Below are 22,481 nucleotides of genomic sequence, written 5' to 3'. Positions count from 1 at the left end.
AAAATGCCACAGCTGTGTCAGGACTCTGTCAAGACGAGGACTGGGAGAAGTTCACTCTCAGAAGTAGGAAAGGGTAGGCAAACCGGCCTTCATCTAAATTCGAAGTCGGGAATCTCAGAGTGGTGGTGATGTTTTGATTCTGAAATTTAGTTCCCCAAAGCTGGTAAAAAACTGACATCTACCAAATATGGCCAATATTTTAACATTAAAAGATTTTTAAAAACTTGCTAAATCACTAAGCCTATAACTGGATCCAACAGTCTTCGACGGTTTAGAGCACAGTTTGTATAAATCCCAACAGGAAGACACTGACTCGAGTCCAGGGTGTTTCCATTTATCTGTAAATTTGTAAGACATCACAGTTGCGTAGGACCTGCAACTTCAGAACTTAACCTGACAAGCTCACAGTATGGCCATGCATTTACAACACACTTATCAGTAAATAGGGAAGTGTATATACACTGCTTTTAAGAATCAACTTTAGCCAATCTGACCTTTTTCCAAAGCGTTTTTGTTTGTTTTGAAACTTTTAATCCAATAAGAGCCTCTGTCGATGCCATCCTGAATTCAGATGTGCTTATTTTGGAGCCTACACCAGCGCCTTTTTGGTTTGCTCTTTCCGGCAATTCCCCAGTGAGGAGGAAGCCCCTGGAGTAAGGTCTTTACCGTCGGCACTGGAGGGGTGAGAGCTGTAAGAGGGAGAATCGGGAACGGCATGGGGTTGGCCACTCCGGTACTTGAGCGGCTTTCGCCCGCGTTAGGAAGCGTGGGGAGCGCGGGCTGCCTGAGGGGGGAAACGTCAGCGAGGCGCGGGGCCGGGGAGCGAGCAGTCAGGTGAGGGTAAAGGACCGGGAAGGGGGCGGCGCCCCGGGACCGGGTCCAGGCGGGAGGCGTAGGCGGGCGGGGAGCTGCCCAGAGGTGGGTGTGTGTGTCTGGGTGTGTCCGGGCTGCCGTGGGGGAGGGGGCCGCCCATCCCGGGGTCCTGAGGGAGGGGCCCGGCGAGGGGGCGGGTCCGGCAGCTGAGCCCGGCCCGGGGCCAAGGGGGTGGAAGGTCTCCGGGTGCCTTGAGGGGGGCTGAAGGGAAGTGGCTGGGCGCCCCAGGAGCAGGCTGCGGCGGAGACCCGGCAAGGCGGCCCCGGTGCAGGGCAGCGGGACCAGCGTGCGGGGCCCGAGCCCAGTCAAGGAGCAGCACCTACCTCCGGGGGTGGAAATGGGCCGGAATGGGCCGGAACACCGTCCCGGAAGTGAAACCCCCCACTCCCTCCCCCGGAGCGGGCGACGTGCCGGAAGGAAATCACTCACCCTTACACCGCTCCCCCTCCCTCTTCCCCCCTCCCCCCTCCCCCAGCGCTTTCCGTCTCTCGCGCCCCCTCCCCTCTCCTCTCTTCCTTCTTGGTAGGAGGGCGGGAGCCCTGCGTCACGCTGGCGCCGTGTCCCCGCCCACAATGGCGAGGTGGGGCGGGGCCCAGGGGGGCGGGCTTAGAAGACGGGAAGGGGTGTGGCTGGGGGAGGGGGCGGAGACAGAGGGAGGAGCGGGGAGGAGCTGAAGCAGACGCTAGCGGGGAGAGTGCGTCATGACGTCATGGAAAAGAGTCTTTATATACAGGTGCCTGGACACCATCTCGGTCTTTCGAGGCTGGGAGTGAGTGGCTGGTATGTTTGTGCTTTTGCAGTTGCTGAATGGGTTCTTGGTTCTAGGCCTCCAGGCCTTGGCTGTCAAAGGCACCTTCAAGTGGCTGGCATTTCTAGTCCAGTTGCAAGCCTTTGCAGGACTCACAGACGACGATGGTGGAAGATTGCGCGTTGGGTGGTGGCGCGACCTAAACTACTGCAGTGGTGATTAGGGCTGAACTGCGGGAATATCTCGGCTCGCGTGTCCTGCCTCTGATGAAGCCTGTGTTGGTAGGGACATCTGAGACTGTTGATGAATGCCAACGGTTCTGATGGCGGTGCATGCTGAGAAACCCGAGCGGGCCTTTGTTAATAATTTCGGTCGCTTGCTCTCAGGAAGGCGGGTGGTTGGAGTAGACCACGTGGTTCTCTAAATGGCTGCATTCCGCAGTGCACCGTGATTGCCGTCCACGGTTCTTAAACTTACCTTTTTGCATTGCTCTTTTATAATATAAGTGCACCCTTTACAGTCATGAAATCATGGGTGGTATAAACGCTCTGCAGACATGATACAAAAAAGACAATGGTTAAGCTTAATTTAGAACAAAAAGAATTAAAAAAATCTCTAATTTTTAATCTAGGAATGGTGCGAGGCGGGAATACAATGTGGCTTTTGATGGCACCAGATGGACAGGTAAGAAATTGATAAATACAGTGGGAAGAATGAAATCTGCTTAGAGGTGGTCTTTATGTTAAGCCTGTGATGGTTTAAGAGTAGTGGACAGAAAGGATTTCTGAAAAGCTGTATTCTGAGGCTTAAATACTTAAGACATTAATGTTTAACTTGGCTAACAGCATGTTTGATTGCATATGCTTTGCCTGTTTTGTAGGTCTTTGCCAGAGGGCTGAGAACAGCTGCTGGGGTAAGTTACTGGAATTCCTCACAAAGGGAAGTAGGTCGAAAATGCGCTGAATGTGCCACAATGATGACATTTTATTTGCTACTCTTGACTGTAAGAATGACGAGAATTATTACCACCGTTATCCTAACTGAGGCACACAGAATGGTGATTTGGAGAACATCGAGATTGCACGTGAGTTTACATGAAGCTATTTCTTCGCAGGTCCTAAAGGGCAAGCTTCACACACTAGCTGTGGGCAAACAGGTGAGAAGCCTTTTTATAGTCCACATTTACCCAGTACTTTTCAGTTAATTTTTTCAGAGGTTACAAATGGCCAAATAAGTGTTGATTGCATTAGGGTTTTCCTCCCCTTTTCAAATGTGAACTTCTGCACTCCACATTTTATATTTAATGCTGAGGGAAACCTGGAGAAACAGATACTATGATGGTTGCATAGTTCAGCAGATTGAATCATGAAGAGAGAAACCATTTGTCTGATGTATCTGGGATCTTTAGTAAAACTGGTTTGCTGTTAATATAACCACAAAGAAGTACTACTAATCGAGCTGCTCTTCTTTCTAGACATTAAACAGAATTAGCTGGAAGTTGAAGTGGTAAGTAAAACTATAATCAAACTAAACATCAGTAACTGGGCAAAGTGACAGAAATGGCTTTTTAGGGATGCCTTCTAATGCACAGGAAGCACTCATACTAGGAAGTGCTTGAACGGTGTGCTTAAATGCATTAAATAAATGCCAGGTCCTTGTCCTGTTATTGGTATTAACGTGCTATCATAGTTTGTAAAAGCAGCCTGTATGATGATAAGCGAATACTGACTGAACATGAAGGTCTTAATTAGCTCTACCTGATTTCAGGCACTTTTCAGATTTGTGGGGAGAAAATTTATCTTTGGCTATTATAAAACCACTCTTATTTCTTAGGTGGACTTGAGCTTTGACATGTCTGGATTGAGAGTTTGGTTTTTTTGGTAAGTGTTAATGGTAAAAACATTTCAGTAGGCTTAAGTGTTACTGAGAATGCTGATATGGTAGAATGCTTAGCTACCAAGCTACTAATTATGACTTATCTCCTGTGTTGGTGAATGCATGTTGAGCATGCTCTGTACGGGGTTTTTGTAATGATGTTGATCAAATGTCTGACCTGAAATGAGCATGTAGACAAATTTAACACTGAAGAACCCTGTGAGAAATAATTGAGGGAAATTTAATGATATTTAGCATTTTAATGAAAGATCTCGTTTCCCTTCTAGCGACTGGGTACTACACAAGTTTTTATTCGCGGATGGCTTGCTTAGGGTAAGACATCAAAACAATTCTTTGTCTCCTGGCACTCAGGTTCATTGTTTCTGAAATGTGCTGGTCTTAGTAATTGTTGGCTATCTTAGTGTTTCTGTGTTGCAAAGCCAGTGGACAGTTTTGACAAGTAAAAGGCTTTAGTAGTCAGCTATGATGACGTACATCTAAAGCGTTACTCTCTTTTTTTAGGTGCAGATGTTGGTCACCTTTTATGTAAAGGTATGTATTTTATTAATCTTACATAGTTACTAAGTAAGGTGCTGTTAGTGATGATTTTTGAAAATAACAGATGGGAATCTCTCTGAAAAACAATGAAGATTAATTTTTAAAAACTGAAACAGTACCTGGAAAATTATATAACTGCACCTATGACTACCTATTACTAAATTTGACTAAATTTCTGTAGGTGTGAAGAGTTGGGTCGTCTACAAGGCCTGGAACAGGAGTTTTAAGCACAGGTACTGTTAGTTTCAAGTTTGGGTTTTACGTGGAGTGGTTTAAAGCCGATACAATGATGATAACATAGTTCAGCAGACTCACAGTGATGAGCAATATTAAGTCTTTCGCTCCTATCTGATGTATCTGGCTGCAACAATCTTATAATACCCTTGAAAAAGGAAGTTAGCTATTGTCCCATGGAAAATGGTCAGGAGTTTGGATAACTAATGGCTCATATACAAACGTTCTGTACTCTCTTAATTTCAGGGTTAAGAATTCAAGATTTGGAGAAGTACAGGTTTTAATATATTTTAATTAATAAACATTTAGAGAAGTGTAGATGTTCAGCAAAACTGAGCCAGAAAGTAGAGTTCCCATATACCCCTCTGTCAACATCCACCACCAGAGTGGGACTTGTGTTCCAATACGATGAACCTGCATTGACATGTCATTATCACCCAAAGTCTATAGTTTTTGTTAGGGTTCACTCCTGGGTTGTGCATTCTCTGGGTTTGGGCAAATGTATAATGACATACATGCACTGTTGTAGTACTGTACAGAAGAGATTCAGGGCCCTGAATGTTAGTTTCAAAAACTTAATGGGGGGAGTTAAGTAGGCAGTTTTTAAATGAATGTTTTTTTTTGTCTTCTAATAGGCAGACCTTCTGTTACTCTGAAGATTTCAAGGTAAATCAGTCTTTAGTGTTGCATATGATACTTTAGAATGTAACCAGTGATGTGATGATTCTGCCAAATGAAATAGAATGATATCACTTATAAAACCGTTCCATTTTGATTCTGAGGTTACTAACAAGCATCACACTGAAGTTTTTTGTTTGTTTGTTTGTTTCTTTTTTACCATGATTAACATGTCATCTTTACTAATTTTAGGGCATTTATGACAGCAGTTATGCAGCTTACCAGTTGAAAGGTGAGACTTAAAAATATAGTGCTGTTGTCTTATTCCAGAATACATGATGATCTCACCCCAACTTGAACTCTCTCACTGATTACTTGATGATGAGATAAGATCTGATATTCATATACTCCAAATACCATTAGAATTGAAATATGGAAATATGACTAAAATGGCTTCTTTGTTTTTGCAGACAGCTGGATGGATGCTTATGTGATAGAAGATTAAAAGCAACTTTCAGTTTTAATGATGGATGCTTATGTGATAGAAGATTAAAAGCAACTTTCAGTTTTAATAAATTTTTATACAAAATATCTGATCAAGTGTGCTTATTTCACTTCAGTAGGATAAAGGAAGGGAAATAGGACACCTTGGTGATTAAGGCCCTCTGGCGTTCGTTTAACAACACATTTTCATATGTATTTTACAGGATGTCTTAGGATTGAAAGTGCAATTTGTGCTGAGAAATAAACTATCGCATTTATATTTAAAATGCTGTGCTTCTGTTGGAAACAGTGACATGATCTGAAGGATGAGCTGTATTTTGCAGAAATTGTCTAGGGCTTGAATGTGAAATCACTTGGTCAATTTTTGCTCAAAACTTTTTTTTTTTGGTAAAGATTGGCACCTGGGCTAACAACTGTTGCCCATTTTTTTCCCCTGCTTTATCTCCCCAACCTCCCCCCCCACCCCCGCCCCGGACATAGTTGTATATCTTCGTTGTGGCTCCTTCTAGTTGTGGGATGCAGGATGCTGCCTCAACGTGGCCTGAGGAGTGGTGCCATGTCCACGCCCAGGATCTGAACCCTGGGCTGCTGCAGCAGAGTGCACGAACTTAACCACTTGGCCACGGAGCTGGCCCCACCAGAAATTCTTTATCTGAAATCAGATTAAAAGCCAGAGTACTAGCTTGAGGCTGGAAAAGCAAAATTTGAGCTTAAACAATTTTTGCTATGGAAGAAAGTGCCCAAAGCATGAAAATGTTAACACAGGAACCTCACTGGTGCTCTTACTGACCCAAATGGGCAATTGAACCATCAAAATAGATGCCTTTATACAGACAAAATTGGAAAGAAAAATGAGCTCTTAGAGTGGCAGTAGGAATGCTGGAATTGGAAAATCTACATTTGCAATAAGTAGTATGGTGATGGGTCTGGCAAGTTGTTGATAGATGCCAAAGTTGGTGGGTGCAAGGGAAGTAACTGGTCTCAGAGACCTCCCCAAAGATGGATATTTTAAAAAGGCCTAGAAAAAACAGTGGGACAAACTAGATTTTAAATGAAGTGTAAATACTACTGGTTATAGAAGTATCCTTGTGTTAGAAAATCGGTGTTTAGGAGTACTAGTTATGCAAATAAAATTCTGGGGCATGTACTTAGGTCAAGTTAATGAGGATAGTAAGATTAGTAAACCAGTGGGTTGCCAGTTAATTACTCCCAAAATTCCTGAAGGAAATAGCTCTGGCTTCTGGCAACATCCCAAAGCCTAAATATTAAATACTTCCTAATCAAATTTAAGCTCACTAATTAGCCCTTGAAAGTGGGTAGGAGCTTTTGAGTTACTGTTTTTCCTAGGACTTTAATGCTTTTGATAGCTTAAGAATTGTGAACATTGCAAATCTGAATGGATAAAAACGGTCACTCCTTTTCTCCAAAATAAACCATCTGTTGGTAGAAGTGAGTTCTAATGTGTTCAGGGTATGAGGGAATAGTATGTTTCAAGATCTGTTAGCTCTAGCCACATGGACATGCCATACTTTTGAGGTTTCTTCAGGCTTTTCATGCTTGCTCTTTCTCTGCAGGAAAGGTAAAATACCTTTCAGTGCCTGGTGCTTACTCAAATGTCTCCCCCGGGCTCTGAGGCCCTATGTGAGACGGAACCACCTGCACCCGACTCGAGGTCTCTTAGCCTTTTATTCTTCATACTACCCCCACTACTTGGTGTTACATGTTGACTCATTTTCCCCTTTCTAAGAGGTAAAACTCCATGGAAGGGATTTGGTCTGTTCTGTTTGTTGCAGTATTAACAAGCCTGTTATACTCTGTATTTACTGAAATAACTGTAGATGTGATAAGATAGTCTTTGAGAAGTTGTGGAGATTGACCAGGTACCGAAAGACTGAGGATAAGATATCCTGAATGTGAAACGGGGAAAATTCTATTTCAACGAAATAGGCAGCGAAGTACCTCCTATCATGAAGGTCTATGGCTTGGGTGACTGCCTGGTTGAAAACTGTCCACAGTCATGGCTAATGAAACAAATCTGAAGGGCCATAAACGAATGAAAAAGAAAAATAATAGCTCGTTTTTGAAGGCTTACTACATGCTGAGTGTGTGTTTTAGTTCATCCTTTTAATGATAGCAAGTTAGGAATTAGCCTCCATTTTATGGGTAAATAGGCTCAGAGGATAAGAAAGTTACCCGAGCCCACACAGGTGGTAAGTGGCAGAGACCAAATATACAAGAGCCTATCTCATTCCTAATTGACAGAATTAGAACATTGAAGAATAATTATCTTTGGGGACTGGAAGAAAGGACCAAAAGCACTAAATGAAACACTACAGTCAGGAATATTGAAGTCTTCTCTTTCTGTCTGAAAAGCCCCAACGGTGTCTTCAGGATGGGGGGAAAGCTGGCTTGACCGAGGATTGTTTCGGAAAAACTTGGAGGCTTTATGGAGTACAAACTCAGTGTTATCCAATGGTGGAACTGAGCTGATTTAAAAAAACAACAAAAACCCATTGTGACCTTAAGACTCTGGCACTGAGTGGGAAGTTGGACTACTCAATCTCGAGGATGCCTTCCAATCCTAGGAACCTGTAATTCTATATATAATCTCACACACTGCTCGAGCACTGGGGGTGGCGTGGGAGAATGGAATGTGTAGGTTGCTGTTATACCCTGCTATCTTTAGTGTGAATCACTGATTCCCAGGTTTATAATTCCAATATCCTCCTCATTTATTTGAAAATTATATATATTCATGAAAAATTATACCCATTTACTAAGTGAGATCCCAGGTAAATTATTTTCATTGAAGAAAATGGAAATAACCCATTAGTTGACCCCAACCCCACTAGAAAGTCAACAAATGGCAATTCTAGTTTAGTCATGATCTGTTTCATTTACAGTATGTCCTGCCAAACACATTAAGGAAGGATTTCCAGGGTCTGGCCCTGTGGCCGAGTGATTGAGTTCGTGTGCTACACTTTGGCGGCCTGGGGTTTCGCCAGTTCGGATCCTGGGTGCAGACATGGCACCACTCATCAGGCCATGTTGAGGTGGCATCCCATATGCCACAATTAGAAGGATCCACAACTAAAAATATATACAACTATGTACTGGGGGGGGGGGGGTGGGGAGAAGGGAAAAAAAAAGAAAGGGGACAGATTTTAGCTTAGGTGCCAATCTTTAAAAAAAAAATAAGGGATTTCCATATTCTCAAGCTGGAAAGTTGGGTTCCATGATTCAAAATCAGTGCTTGTTTATCCTTCAAATGTCACAGCTCTTAAAATACATAAATTGACTTTTTCAACTTTTATAAAGCTGTACATTTAGGTATTTTAAAGATATCCTCATGCTCTTGAAAATCCCTGGGCTTAGAAATGATATATTGCATGCTTCCTTCCTCCCTCTTCTTCCAGATGTAAAACTAGGGAAAGTGTTGGTGTTCTGTGCCATATAGACGATAAAGCTGAGATTGGACTCCTGTTTAACTTTTAAGTGATCTATTCGTCCCAAGCCATTTTAGTTAAAAACTGAAAGAAAGGTCAATGCTTGCTAAGAATTAAGCTACCATCAGCAACAAGCTGCCGACATTTGAGGGAGTATCTGCTTTAGGAGGTCTTCCCTATTGGTTAGGCTGGTCTCAGGGCTTCTCTGCCTGGCTTCATCTAACAATTTACTGCATCATCTCAAATATGATCTGTTTATGTGTCAGTCTCCCCTGTGACGCTAAAAGCCTCTCCAGGACGGGGACCACAATTTATTCATCTCCATGCCAGACCCACCCCTCACCCCCAGCTCCTAACCCAGAGCTTGGCATGTATGGGTCAACTATCCATTTAATAATTCACCCAAAACATGCTTATGGAGCACCTATTATGTACCAAGTAGTCTCTCAGATGCTGGGAATAGATACTACAGAGAATACAGACAAAAGCCCTGCCCTCCTGGAGCTGACATTCTAGTGGGGCAGACAAAATAAGTAAGTAAAACATAGAGTATCAGATAACGTGGTAAGTGCCAGAGAGGAAAAATAAAGCTGAGAAAGGCAGGCAGAGGGTGCTGGTGGGGGGCAGGGCTCTTTCAAATGTGGTTGTCAGGGAAATCTTCACTAAAAAGGAAGCATTTGAGCAAAGACTTGAGGATATTAGGGAGTGAACAATGCAATTATCTAGAGAAAAATTGCTAGGGGAAAGCTAGGGCAAAGGCCTGGACATGTGGTCACACTGGTCAACACCAGGAAAAGCAAGGACGCCACTGTAGAGGGAGCGGAGGGAGAGAGGAGGAGCGCGGGAGGAGGTGGTCAGGAAGTAGCAAGTGGCAGGTTATGGAGAGCTTGGGAGGCCACTGTGAGGACTGTTCTCTGAGATGGGAAACCACTGCAGGGTTTTGAGCAGAGAAGTGATGTGATCTGGAATGTCAGCAAGATTGTTAGGAAGCTTTTGGTGTAATGTAGGCATCAGAAGATGGTCACGTGAAACAGGGTGGGAGCCTGGAGGGGTGGAAAGTGTCAGATGCAGGATTGATTTTGAAGGTAGAGCTGACAGATAGTTGAGACAAATAAGTCTCTCCAGACTCACTTTCTTGCTCTCATCATAAAGCAGGACAATTAGGTGTTTACAAGACGACTTCAGAATAATGTCTGGACAAAGGAATGTTACACCCTAATAATAGCTACCTTTATATGGCGCTTCCTTTATGTCAGGGACATATGTCAGGGACTGTACTAGTTACTTCCATATATGACATCTTATTTGGTCCTCACAGCCCTGAGGAAAAGACCTGAGACACTGCGTAAGGCAGAACAAAAGATTTTTCTTTTTACTATTTCCAAGCTCACTTGTGATTTCAATGCTAATGCACTATGGCCTTATTCATGTTTATGGTGTAGGTATTGGGTAGCATGGTGGAAAAGACAGACACCTCTTAGACACAGATGGCAAAAGATGAATGTTTCTGATAACAGTGAGAAAAAGGCCCCTAAAGAAATGTATTGTTCTGTGAAGGTAATTTGAAGTTTTTCATATCTTGCTTTACTTTGGTCTTATCTTTCTTATAGACACTGAATTCAAGGCTGATAAGTGGTCAAACTCCGCCCCCTTAGATATGGAACAATTAAGGCCAGGTCTAGCAATGAGGCTTCTGCCGTTGACTTTCTGTATAGTCTCAGGCACACTGGAATTATAAGCCATGGATTCTAGACTCAACCTTTAAACCACTATTTGACTAAGCAAGAGACTTAAAATTTGTATAATGTGTCCCAAGTATTCACCATCTCAGAAATGGAGTTTCCATGTATACAAAGGCCTGTTTCTGGGCTCTCTAATTTGCTCCATTGACTGACAGGTCTGTCCCTGCACCAATACCTGTTAATCAATATAACTTCATTGTACTTCTTGGCATCAAGTGAAAATATTTCTTCACCTTGTTCTTCCCCAGGTACAGACAGCAGTGTCTGGCTACTTTTGGATCTTTGCTTTTCCACAGAAATTTTACAGTCAACTTGTCACGTCCCCTCTACCCCCTAAAAAAAGAAAGAAGCCCTGTTGGGATCTAAATTGAAGTTAATATTTTGTATAGTTTTAAAAATTATTCTTTACAACGTTATAATATGACTGACATGCAAGAAACTGAACATATTTGAAGTGTATAATTTGCCAAGTTCTAACATACATATATACATCTGTGATACCATCGCCACAATCATGATAATGAATACATCCAAAAGTTTCCTTCTGGGGCTGGCTGGGTGGTGTAGGTGTTAAGTTGTGTGCTCTGCTTCGGTGGCCCAAGGTTTGCGGGTTTGGATCCTGGGTGCAGACCTAGCACCACTCATCAAGCCATGCTGTGGCAGCATCCCACATAAAATAGAGGAAGATTGGTGCAGATGTTAGCTCAGCCACAATCTTCCTCAAGTAAAAAGAGGATGATTGCCAACAAATGTTAGCTCAGGGCCAATCTTCCTGAGCAAAAATAAAAAAATGTTTCCTTCTGAACTTTTGTAATCCATTACTCTTTCCCAACTCCCCTGTCTCCAGGCAACTACTCATCAACTTTTTTTTTTTTAAGATTTTATTTTTCCTTTTTCTCCCCAAAGTCCCCTGGTACATAGTTGTGTACTTTTAGTTGTGGGTCCTTTAGGTGTGGCATGTGGGATGCCGCCTCAGCATGGCTTGAGGAGTGGTGCCATGTCCGCGCCTAGGATTCGAACTGGCAAAACCCTGGGCCGCCGAACGAGAGCATGCGAACTTAACCACTTGGCCACGGGGCCGGCCCCTCATCAACACTTTGTTACTATAAATTAGCTCGTTTCTAGAATTTTATATATCTGTCATTTGTCATACTGTGGTGGCTGCGTGTTGCTGAAAGCTATGGCACTGGTATTTCAAATACTAGCAGGGTCACCCATGGTGGACAGGTTTCAGCAGAGCTTCCAGACTAAGTCAGACTAGGAAGAAGGACCTGGCCACTATGAATAGGACCCTATGAATAGCATCAGAGCGTTGTCTGATATAGTGCTGGAAGGTGAGAGGATGGTGCAAAAAGACCGGGCAGGGTTCCGTTCTGCTGTACACAGGGTCACTAGGAGTCGGAATCTACTCGATGGCACTAACAACATAGTATAAAGTAAACAATACAAGATGTATTTTTTTCTCTGGAGATTGGAATTGAATTTAATCTATATAACAATTTGGGAAGAACTGACATCTACATTGCATCTTCCAATCCATAAATATGGTATCTCACTTTTTCTGTTCCTTTTTTCCTGTCTTTTCTTCTCTTTCTCTCTCCCTTCCTTTCCTTTCTTTCATTGTTTCTTTTGTTATATTCTTGCCTTCTTTTGAATTGTTTTTCATTGTTTTGAATTGTTTCTTATTGTTTTTTTAAATTCTTTTCTTTGTAAGTTATGCACTTTAATTTTATGGTTTAGTAGTCACCTCAGCCATTTTTGTTTGTTTGTTTTTGTTTTTGTTTTTTCAAAGATTTTAAATTTTTCCTTTTTCTCCCCAAAGCCCCCTGGTACATAGTCGTATATTCTTTGTTGTGGGTCCTTCTAGTTGTGGCACGTGGGACACTGCCTCAGTGTGGTTTGATGTGATATATATATTCTTTGTTGTGGGTCCTCCTAGTTGTGGCATGTGGGACACTGCCTCAGTGTGGTTTGATGAGCAGTGCCATGTCCGCGCCCAGGATTTGAACCAACGAAATACTGGGCCACCTGCAGCGGAGCGCGCGGACTTAACCACTTGGCCACAGGGCCAGCCCCCTACCTCAGCCATTTTAATATGAATATTTAAAGTCTAAAATAATGAACATCTTTACTTTCCTCCTTAAAAGTACAAGAACCTTAGAAAGCTTTAACTTTGACACCTTCCCTGGATTCATTTACCATTGTGTTCAGTATTTTAGTTCTATCTTGTTTATTTTTTATCCCACAACTTAGATATAATTAATACTGCCAATGTTTGTTTACATTCAGTGATAAATTTACTATTTTCTTTCCTAATCATTCCTTCTCCCATCTTTAACTCTCCCATATGGATAGGGCTGCTGGATAAAATATAAGACACCCGGTTAAAATTGAATTTCAGATAAACAACAAATACATTTTTTTAGTGTAAGTACATCCCATGCAACATTTGCAATATTTGGGACATACTTATGCTAAATTATTTGTTGCTTAGCTGAAATTCCATTTTAACTGGACTTCCTCTATTTTATTAATTTTTTTTTTTTTTTGAGGAAGATTAGCCCTGAGCTAACATCTCCTGCCAATCTTCCTCTTTTTGCTGAGGAAGACTGGCTCTGAGCTAACATCTATGCCCATCTTCCTCTACTTTATATGTGCAACACCTGCCACAGCATGGCTTGACAAGCAGTCCGTAGGTCCCCACCTGGGATCTGAACTGGCAAACGCCGAGCCATCGAAGTGGAACGTGTGAACTTAACCGCTGCACCACCGGGCTGGCCCCTGGGCTTCCTCTGTTTTTATTTGCTAAATCTGGCCACCCTATTTGTGGATTAGTTTGCCTTCTTTCTAAAGCACAACCTTTAGAAATCTCCTTATAGAAGATCTATTAGTTGTAAACTTTATCAGTTTTTGTTTATCCAAAATGTCTGAAATTACTGAAGATTATACACGGGCATATAACTCCAGGCTGAGAGCTATTTTCTCTGAGCACTTTGAAGACAGTATTCCACTGTGTTCTTCTTCCCATTGTTACTATTGAGAAGTCAGCTCTTGGAATACTTGTACATTTCCTGTCTTTTCTCTCTGGCTGCCTTCAAGGTTGTCTCTTTGGTGTTGGAGTTCTGTAATCAAGGTGTGAATTTAAAAATAATTTATAGTGCTTGCAATTTGTTTGCTTTCCTCAGTTTCTTTCATCAATTATTAAATTCTCAATCATTATTATTTTGAACAATTCCTGTCCCCTTTTTCTTCTATTGTTTCATTTTGGCATTCTAATTAGACATAGTTAGTCCTTCTTACTCTATCCCTCAAATTTTTCAAGCTCTTTTGTATTTTCCATCTCTGTCTCTGTGCTGCCTTCTGAGTAATTCCTTCAGGTTCATCTTTCAGTTCATTAATTCTTTTATCAGTGATGTTTTTTTAAATCATGCATTGAATTTTAATTTCAATGATTATATTATTTCTATAAGTTTTATTTTGCTCTTTATTTTTTGCCAAATTTGCTTCATCATTTTTATTAGTTTTTATTCCTTACAGGTTGGATTCTTTTATTTTATTTTTCTGAGGAAGATTTGCCCTGAGCTAACATCTGTGCCAATCTTCCTCTATTTTGTACGTGCTGGCCGCCAATGAGTGGTATAGGTCTATGCCTGGGGACTGAACCTGGGCCGCCGAAGCGGAGCGTGCTGAACTTAACCGCTAGGCTATGGGGCTGGCCCTCTCTTTTATTTCTATAAATATCATATATACTTTGCTTATTGTCAGACTCTACTCCAATACATGAAATATTAGTAAATCTGATTCTGTCTGTTGTGTCTGCTGATAATGTCTGACAATGTAGCTTGTTTCCTTGTGTGTTTTGTGATTTTTTTTTTTATTGTGAGATTATGTTCCTTGGAACTTTATCCTTAGAAATTCTTTGAGGATTTGGTTTAAGGTGTTTTCATCTAGAGACAATTTTACATTTGCTTTTATATACCTAGGAACACTTTGAATCTCAGCTTGGAAAGTGTTCAAACTTGTTAAGTGCCAGCTTGTGGCTGTTACTACTCAGAGAAGACTTTTTGCCCCATTACTTAAAGACTTGTGATAAGACCAGTGGTGATAATGAATGTGATTTTTTAGATACTGTATAATGAAATGCATCAACATTTGAAAGATTTGCAGTGAACCAGTATTTTCCAAATGATCAATGGGTGGTATTACAAGATCATGCATAAAAGTTGTATTCAACATACAAGATAGACCAATGGACTTTAGAAAAGTTTATCAATATGATTTCAGAGTCCACATTGCAACTAACCTTTGAGGAACTTGTCAAGTTTCAGTGTAGTATCAGAGAAGAATATCCATAATTATCAGAGTAGGCTATTAAAATAATCCTCACTTTTCTAACTTCAAATTTGTGTGAGGCCCGATTTTCTTCATATATTTCAACCAAAACAACATATCACAACAGATGGAATGCAGAAGCAGATAAGAGAATCCAGTGTCTTCTATTAAGCCAGACATCAAAAAGATTTGCAGAAATGTAAAACAATGTCATTCTTCTTACTACTTTTTGTTTTGGAAAATAATTATTTTTAAAATAAAAATGTTACTTGTGTTAACATGTAACAGATTATTATCTTAAAGTGAATTAATAAATATTTAAGAAATTTTAATTCCTAAGAGAGCCCTTTGGGGTCCTCAATAATTTTTAAAGAGTGTTAGTGGTCCTGAGATCAAAAAGTTTGAGAACTGCTATTCTTAGGTGAAGAAATGGGAGCCTAGAGAGGTTAAATGACAGGGGAAAGGTTGCATAATTAGAGAGTGGTAAAGCCAGGAATTAAACTGAGATATGTCCAACTCATATAGGTTCTTTCTCCTAAGTCCATTGTCTTACATACAGAAGACTGACTCAGATGTGCACTTATTGCATGACTTACATATGCAATTGTTAGATAGATATCCCATCTAATATTTTTATGATGTACCTGGTTATGTCTTGTGTTACAAAGTAACTCAATTTCCTTGAAATAAGAAAAAAGTACCCTTAAGGCAGAATGTTTAGGATGAGTTATGCTTAACAAAAAATCAGCAGCAAGGAATGTGGTCAGCGTCACCGACAGTTCTGGTTCTTCAGAGGGGGATTCTGGAAAAAGAGCGGCTGTATAGATGCATTGTTTTATTCAACCCAAGAGCCCAAGAGCATAAAACAATCCTGTCAGACTCATCATCTGACATATCTCTTCCCAACAAGGAGAAACTGTTTGGAAGACAAAGCTCTCTTGAAGCTAATAGTAACTATCAGTGCTGTAGCTGGCAATGGCTTACCTTGTTCTTAAAACTTGCAACATAGGATAAATCTAAATTCCCTCTGAGGCTGGGGAGATGGGATTCAAAACAAACTTGGCTTCCAGTTTACAATTAGTTCATGCATTCCAAAATCCTGGCTGTATTGTTTTCAACTTTATCAATAAGTAGTTTATCAATAAGTAATTTTTAAGAAAATATTTAATTTAAAATTTCACCCCACCTCAAGGATGAAGGTCTAAAATAGTGATAACTCCTTGGATTTCAGAATAAGCATTTTTTTTTTTTTTTCTGACAGGACTAAAGAAAAGCTGAGTGATATCCAAAGTGATTAGGTCTCTGAGATGCCAACACAGGATTGTCTGATTTCTGGGGACATGGGACCTTTAGTATTTATAACCTAGAAAATATTCTCCAGATTTTGGGTGTCTTCTATAACTCTCATTCCAGCATAGAAAGACAATATTCTGGTTAGAATTAGGCTCTACACAGTGAAGAGTGAATTTATTGTACTTAGAAATTAGGTAATGTCCATGTGGGATAAATAGATGTAAAACTGCATTTCCCTACCCAATAAAGAGCATTTCTAGAGATTCTCTCCACTGACAAATGGTAGGGAGTTGGACACCATTTCTCACCATGAGAACCCTGCCAGCAAGGATTTTCTGGCTCCAGGATACACCCACAAATGGGGAGAGATTGTGTTAAAGGATAAACTTTAGGGAAAAGCCCCACCTAAAGGCGAATCAGCTTACTGCTGAAGTGAAGGACATTCACACTCACAAGCATCACAAATTGAACCTGAAGTGAGATGGATTTTATTTTCAAACAGAGAAAGATTACAGCATCACATTGCTTACAGCACTAGAAAAACAGGCAGGGGCATAAGACTGATACTTGGTGCTTATAAATTATAAATCTAAAGAATGTCAAGGCAAATGTGAAGATAAAGTAGAAAAGAACAATTTCATTGATCGAGGCCTTGTTCCCATTTTATAATTATTAATTAATTATAAGCTTTTGTGTCAACAGAATGTACAAGAAAATTATAGTGAGCTAGAGTTCACTCTTTTTAGATACCAGAGCTTCAGTGTTCACTTTTTTATACATTGAGGTTGGTCTAAGGTCAATTAATATTTTGAATTACTTACGATGAGGGAAAGTGTTCAGGGATTAACGATTACTTTTAAGAGTAGAAATATAAACAATACTGATTCATAAAATTACTGTTTTTTCCCCAATAGATACAGTTTTGTTTCATGTTAAACTATAAAATACTTATATCTGTATCTGTTTACAGATGGACAATATCATTATCTTACATTTGTGGAATGCTTTATAGGTTTTCAAAGCATTTTCACTCACACTATCTTCCACATACATCATCTCCTCTGATTCTGGCAACAAGAGCTCTGTGGGGCAGGCAGGGCAAGCACTGTTCGATTTCACACTGGTGGGAAGGGAGGCTAGGAGAGGTCTGTGTAACTTGCTCAAGGTGAAACACTGACTAAGATTATGTGACTTTCACTTCAGTGATTTTTTTTGCATTATATCATGTTTCTTCTCACTGTATCATGTTGATAATTGAAATGTCACTATGTAGCTTAATTTGTAGGATTCTCTTGATGAGGCTGGTTGAACTGACCCCTCCATCAACTGACCAACCTAATTAGGCAAGCATTTTCCCATATTTCACACATGATTTGATTACCTCTGTCCGAGGCGAATAATCTACTGTCTGGGTATGAAAAACATGATTAGAAAACACTAAGCCATTATATTACTCCAACAAAGAGCCATCTTTCACACTTCTCCAAGTAAAAAGAAACTTCAAAAGAGTCCCAAACAAAAAAATCCTAATAATGCATGTTATCAACTCAAAATTGGATACCTTCTATCTGTTTCTTCATTGTGGTGAAGAATGTTGCCTGGATTCCTTCCTCCTAAAGGCCTGATTGTCAGATCTGTGGCAGAACTCAGGATCAGATTTTAGCCTTGGGGAAACAAAGAGAACAAAACTCTAAAGCTCAACTTTCTGGATGGTGTGGATGATCCAATGAGCTCTTTTCTGCTTCTGAGTCCACTGGCCAGGAGACCTGGATATGATAGGGCTTCAGTTCCTCAGGAGGGATAGAATCTGGGGCATTGCTCATGAGGTCGTACCCCCGGAAGGATTTCGGGAAGGCTATGACATCTCTGATGCTTGGTGCTCCGGTGACAAGACATATCAGTCTGTCTAACCCTGTGAGTAAAATACAAAGTTAAAAGAAAAGAATGTAATCTAAGGTTGGGAGTGACTTAGTTTTTCTGTAAAGGTTGTAGAGAATTTTTAAATAAGAATCTTTAACAAGTTGCGGCTAAGCATAGTTCCTTGCCTTTTTAGGGAACTTTTGTTTGTTTGAGAGGTTCTTTTCTATCTCCTTCTAGAAAAAGGCTCAGAACTAATATTCACATGCTCCTGGGATTAATAGTCACAGCAATTAATAAGTCCTTAGCAAGGGCTTACTAAAGGTTGAACACAATTAGGTGCTGTGCAGGGCACTCCAAGAACACAGAAGGAGGCCCCTGTTTTTGAGGGCCTATAATCTAGGTGAGTTTCCTAGAATTTCACACACTCTTCCTTGCTTGATAAAACAAGCAAGGTGAGCAATCATGGCCACCAGAAGGGCAGTGAACATTCCTACTTTCACACAAGCCGAGTACTATGGAGCAGTGCTTTCCAGACTCCTATGAAAGTGTCTGTGAGCCCCCAGGGATTTGAGCAACATTGACTTAAGACGTAGCAGTTTTATTTTATTACAAAATATTTCAAATGCAAATTATCAGCCAAGTTTTATCTTTATAACTGGTAGAATATATTTTAAAAATATATCATTGAAATGAAAACACAAATTCTTGTAGAACTCTTGGGCTTGCCCCCTACTTTCTTTACTCCTCCACCCACGCCCTGTAAGCTGAGAGCCCAAATTCAAGACATGGGGCTATGGAATGAAATCAGCTTGTAAAAAGACAGATGTTTTACCTAAGGCAATTCCTCCGTGAGGGGGAGCCCCATAATCTAAAGCCTGGAGCAGATGGGAAAGCAATTTCACATCTTCCTGAAATTCAAAAGATAACTCAGTTTAAATACACACTGAATGTCCACTAAGTGCCACACAGTATGCTTGGGTGCTAAAGGGAAAATAGAAATAAAAAAAATACCTTAGGAGGTTTACAGTTTAGTAAGAGAATATGACAAGTCACGGATATTAAAACATGCTGAGAGATGCCTGGTGCTCAGTAAGTGCAGCTGTTATTATACTGATAATGCAAACGGAGTAAGACCAACCAAGGGCACCGAGGTGTGGGCTCAGAAAAGCAGGAGGAGAAGCAGGAAACTGCCCTGTCACAGGGGCCAAGGGGAGAGAACGCCATTAGAAGGCAGCGGTGCCAAATGCCGCTGTTTTGAGTTCTCCAATCCTGCTCTCAGAAACTGTTCTTCCATCCCACCTCACACCTGTTAGTTAACCCCACAAAATGATCTTTAGGATCAGACTCTCTTGGATCTTTTCTTTCCTGAAACCTACCCTTGCCTTCTACAGAATCATCAACAAACTGCAAATTCTCAGGCCTGCATCTGTATGGACTTTTAAAATCCTGATAAATCCTGATAGACAGTGGGGTCACTCTCTATCACTAAAGTCTACCCTCCCAATACAACGAAAGTAGTATCTATTAAGTGACACGAACTCCTTTCAAACCTCTCTTTCTCCAGCATTATCACCATTTTCAGCCGTTCTAGACTGCATCGTGTTTTGAGCAGTGTAGTGATTAGGAGGTTAGGAGTTTGGGCTCAAGAGCCACCCTGCCTGGGTTAGAATCCTGGCTCTGCTTACTTCTGTGCTGTGTGACTTTGGGCAAATTACTTAACCTGCCTCAGCTTCTCATCTTTAAGATGGACAGAATGAGGGTATCTTGTAAAGTCATTGTGAGGATTAGATGTGTCAATGCATCTACAGTACTTAAACAGGGCCCGGCACATAGTAAGCACTAATAAATAGCTATTATTGTCATTTCCTTTATCAAAGTCTTACACTAAAGATAGAGAGATAAGCTGACACTATTCTACATCTAGTGAATCCTACATTCATAACAAACATTTAACATAATTGACAAATAGGTAAAAAAAAAAAAGGCCCAGTCAGCAGACGATGTTACCTTTAGTAACGTTGCCAGGATGTAACGCTGTAGCTCTGCATCGTGAATTCGGATAGAACCACCTCCTATCTCACTGCCGTTTAAAACCAAGTCATAGTGTTGACTACGGACCTGGAAGATGCACAGAGCTTTTATGTTAGAGAAAATTTCTGGTTTTCTGTTCTATAGACTGAAGACACCGTGGCTACTTAGAGACAAGGTTTTTTTAACTACTGGCTCAAACCCAACAGTTTCTTCTGGGGCTTCCAGAACTGGGTCAGACCGTGAAATCTGAAGTTCTTTGCCTTTATTTCCACATCTCCTTTTTATTTGGAAGTATTCATATGGTACCTTTTCGGGTTCAGTGTATAGAAGCTGGATGTCACTCGGGTGGGGAGCAGTAAATGGATGGTGGGCTGACTCCAGCTCTCCAGGATTTTCCTCCTTGGGAAGGAAGAGTGGGAAATCCACCACCCAAAGGAAAGAGAACAGAGCTGGGTCACGGAGCACCACTCCTCTTGCTTCTAGAAGGTCAGCACATTCCAATCGTAATTTTCCCAACAAAGAGCACTAAAAACAGAAGATACAACATTGAGTTAACTGCTGTGACAGAGTGGGCAGCAAATGACACAACCTGGATTCTGAAGCCAGGCCATTCTCTGAGGAGGGAATAACCAATTAATAGTTGAGAATGACTGTCAGATTCAGTTGACTGGGCCAGTATCTGATAACACAGTGATTGAGAACACAGGTGTCAGAGCTTGAGAGACCTGGGTCTGTATCTCAGTTTGGCTACTGACCAACTTCTCTGAACCTTTTCCCATAGTCAAATGGGGATAAAACTATCTACTCCAAAAGACTGTTGTGAAGATCAAGTGAGAAAAGATATGTGAGGTGCAATATGAATGGCAGCTATTACGATAATTATTTCCTTACTGCTTCTAAAGGGTTGGTGAGGATTTGAGGAGTGCCTAGCACAGAGTTAATGTTCAATAAATGTTGGCTATTATTAGAGAGGAAGTATAGAGGAGAGGTTAATTTAGGATTAACCTCTTCTTCTGAATTAACCTCGTCTTCTGAAATAACCTCTTCTTCTAAAACTAGACTTTGTGGGTTAGAAATCTGGCTCCTCCACTTCCTAGCTGTGTGAGTGTGAGCAAGTTTTTAACCTCTGTGCCTCAGTTTTCTTATCTTCAAAATGGTAACAGTATGAGTACTTCTCTCATAGGGTTGGAATGAGGATTAAATGAGCTACTACATACAAAGTACTTAGGACAGTGCTGGGCAAATAGGAAGTACTTGATAACTACCAACTGTGATGCTCAGGGCTTCCCTGAGAAAGGGCAGTCACAACAGTGAAACACACCTGGAGACATGGATAGTGTTGCTTTGTGGCCTATTCCGTCTTACATTTAAATATGCACACAGAGCACTGTGATATTTTCAGAATGTTAATGTTATTCCTCATAAGTCTGGTTTCCAGCATTCTTTCAAGAAAGACCCAGTAGGAATTAGAATGATACCTTCCTGAGAAAAGAACACCAGCAGTTTTGGTTCATACCAGGGGAAAGTTTAATAGTCTACTGAGTTTGCAGCAGCATTTTTATATAATACAAAGTCTCAAGTTGTTTTAAGAAATGCATTGAGGATCAAACTTGTAATTAAATAGCTTTCTTCATTCTACTATTGCAGGGGAAGGGAAAGACAGTGGATTACATTTAGCTTTGAAGCTGAACTCTGAAACTTTTCCTTTGAAAAAAGTAATGATAAATAAGTACAGTGTAAATACAAATTAGAAGAATGAACGTAACAAAGTACTAACTAGACAGTATTACTATAAAGAAACCATATTTTACTATAGTGCAAGAATGAATGTATAAAATAGTTAAGCCCTGGGGATGTAATGTACAGCATGGCAACTATAGTTAATAGACCGTATTGCATATCTGAAAGTTGTTAAGAGAATATATCTTAAAAGTTCTCATCACAAGAAAAAAAAATCCTGTACCCACGTATGGTGGGTGACATGTTAACTGGACTTAACCTTTACAGTATATTTTCAATATTCATGTTTGCCTTTTATGCCACACTTTTTTATATTTTATAATGATCTCTAGAGCTAAATCCAGTCTTCACATATCCCCTGAAGTGCACGCAGCACTCACCACCTCCCAGCTGCCGCTCCTGAGGAAAAATGGTCCTGCCTCGACCAAGGAGGCCCAGGGGTGTCTGCCAGCCCAGCAGCCCCAAGCAGTCTCATCTGTCCCTCTGCATTTTCAGGAATGCATTATATACAAAAGTTTGGGACTATTAAATTTTCTTCATCTGCAAAACCTTGAAAATAAAACTATTTTGCCAAGGCTGTACAACGAATACCAGTAGCTCTCTACCTAAGTGGCTTTCCTAATCAGC

General features: G+C 40.8%; 2 protein-coding genes, 1 long non-coding RNA gene and 10 other non-coding genes across 20 annotated transcripts in view; 11 read left to right on the top strand and 2 right to left on the bottom strand.

The window, feature by feature from the left end:
• Positions 1 to 1,298, bottom strand: part of ZBTB37 (zinc finger and BTB domain containing 37) — a 30,328-nt gene extending 29,030 nt beyond the window's left edge. For 5 of the 6 annotated variants that reach the window (XM_046680908.1, XM_046680911.1, XM_046680906.1 and 2 more), the window contains exons 1-2: positions 1,197 to 1,298; positions 495 to 689 (exon numbers count right to left, since the gene is read on the bottom strand). The gene's annotated coding sequence lies outside the window, so the exon portion shown is untranslated. The remainder of the gene's footprint in view (positions 1 to 494; positions 690 to 1,196) is intronic. The other variant, XM_046680912.1, reaches the window with a different exon arrangement.
• A 271-nt stretch (positions 1,299 to 1,569) lies between these two features.
• Positions 1,570 to 5,497, top strand: LOC124249690 (uncharacterized). Of its 2 annotated transcripts, none has more exons than XR_006891446.1 (12): positions 1,570 to 1,653; positions 2,253 to 2,305; positions 2,502 to 2,534; positions 2,736 to 2,777; positions 3,096 to 3,127; positions 3,455 to 3,501; positions 3,784 to 3,829; positions 4,019 to 4,048; positions 4,236 to 4,287; positions 4,924 to 4,954; positions 5,159 to 5,198; positions 5,377 to 5,497. It is a non-coding gene; the product is annotated as an uncharacterized LOC124249690 (long non-coding RNA). The 2 variants fall into 2 exon arrangements; XR_006891447.1 differs by lacking the exon at positions 1,570 to 1,653 and adding an exon at positions 1,660 to 1,902.
• Positions 1,874 to 1,953, top strand: LOC124251632 (small nucleolar RNA SNORD74). The gene has a single exon (XR_006891824.1). It is a non-coding gene; the product is annotated as a small nucleolar RNA SNORD74 (small nucleolar RNA).
• On the top strand, positions 2,367 to 2,428 carry LOC124251594 (small nucleolar RNA SNORD75). Its single transcript, XR_006891787.1, has one exon. It is a non-coding gene; the product is annotated as a small nucleolar RNA SNORD75 (small nucleolar RNA).
• On the top strand, positions 2,588 to 2,669 carry LOC124251621 (small nucleolar RNA SNORD24). Its single transcript, XR_006891814.1, has one exon. It is a non-coding gene; the product is annotated as a small nucleolar RNA SNORD24 (small nucleolar RNA).
• LOC124251584 (small nucleolar RNA SNORD77) lies at positions 2,951 to 3,018 on the top strand. Its single transcript, XR_006891778.1, has one exon. It is a non-coding gene; the product is annotated as a small nucleolar RNA SNORD77 (small nucleolar RNA).
• LOC124251633 (small nucleolar RNA SNORD44) lies at positions 3,324 to 3,384 on the top strand. The gene has a single exon (XR_006891825.1). It is a non-coding gene; the product is annotated as a small nucleolar RNA SNORD44 (small nucleolar RNA).
• LOC124251585 (small nucleolar RNA SNORD78) lies at positions 3,647 to 3,711 on the top strand. Its single transcript, XR_006891779.1, has one exon. It is a non-coding gene; the product is annotated as a small nucleolar RNA SNORD78 (small nucleolar RNA).
• On the top strand, positions 4,088 to 4,172 carry LOC124251627 (small nucleolar RNA SNORD79). Its single transcript, XR_006891819.1, has one exon. It is a non-coding gene; the product is annotated as a small nucleolar RNA SNORD79 (small nucleolar RNA).
• LOC124251634 (small nucleolar RNA snR60/Z15/Z230/Z193/J17) lies at positions 4,333 to 4,414 on the top strand. The gene has a single exon (XR_006891826.1). It is a non-coding gene; the product is annotated as a small nucleolar RNA snR60/Z15/Z230/Z193/J17 (small nucleolar RNA).
• LOC124251631 (small nucleolar RNA SNORD47) lies at positions 4,996 to 5,073 on the top strand. Its single transcript, XR_006891823.1, has one exon. It is a non-coding gene; the product is annotated as a small nucleolar RNA SNORD47 (small nucleolar RNA).
• LOC124251624 (small nucleolar RNA SNORD81) lies at positions 5,234 to 5,310 on the top strand. The gene has a single exon (XR_006891817.1). It is a non-coding gene; the product is annotated as a small nucleolar RNA SNORD81 (small nucleolar RNA).
• An 11,187-nt stretch (positions 5,498 to 16,684) lies between the features above and the next one.
• DARS2 (aspartyl-tRNA synthetase 2, mitochondrial) overlaps positions 16,685 to 22,481 on the bottom strand; it is a 29,994-nt gene continuing 24,197 nt past the window's right edge. For both annotated transcript variants that reach the window (XM_046683823.1, XM_046683822.1), the window contains 4 exons: positions 20,421 to 20,639; positions 20,091 to 20,201; positions 18,916 to 18,991; positions 16,685 to 18,135 (listed from right to left, as the gene is read on the bottom strand). In XM_046683823.1, coding sequence (XP_046539779.1) covers positions 17,921 to 18,135; positions 18,916 to 18,991; positions 20,091 to 20,201; positions 20,421 to 20,639 — 621 coding nt within the window. In that variant the 3' untranslated portion in view covers positions 16,685 to 17,920. The remainder of the gene's footprint in view (positions 18,136 to 18,915; positions 18,992 to 20,090; positions 20,202 to 20,420; positions 20,640 to 22,481) is intronic.

This window comes from Equus quagga, chromosome 13, assembly GCF_021613505.1.
Source record: "Equus quagga isolate Etosha38 chromosome 13, UCLA_HA_Equagga_1.0, whole genome shotgun sequence".
In the NCBI taxonomy this organism is placed as follows: domain Eukaryota; kingdom Metazoa; phylum Chordata; class Mammalia; order Perissodactyla; family Equidae; genus Equus; species Equus quagga.
The sequence above is the reverse complement of the archived record's forward strand: the minus strand, read 5'-3'. Positions and strand labels throughout refer to the sequence as shown.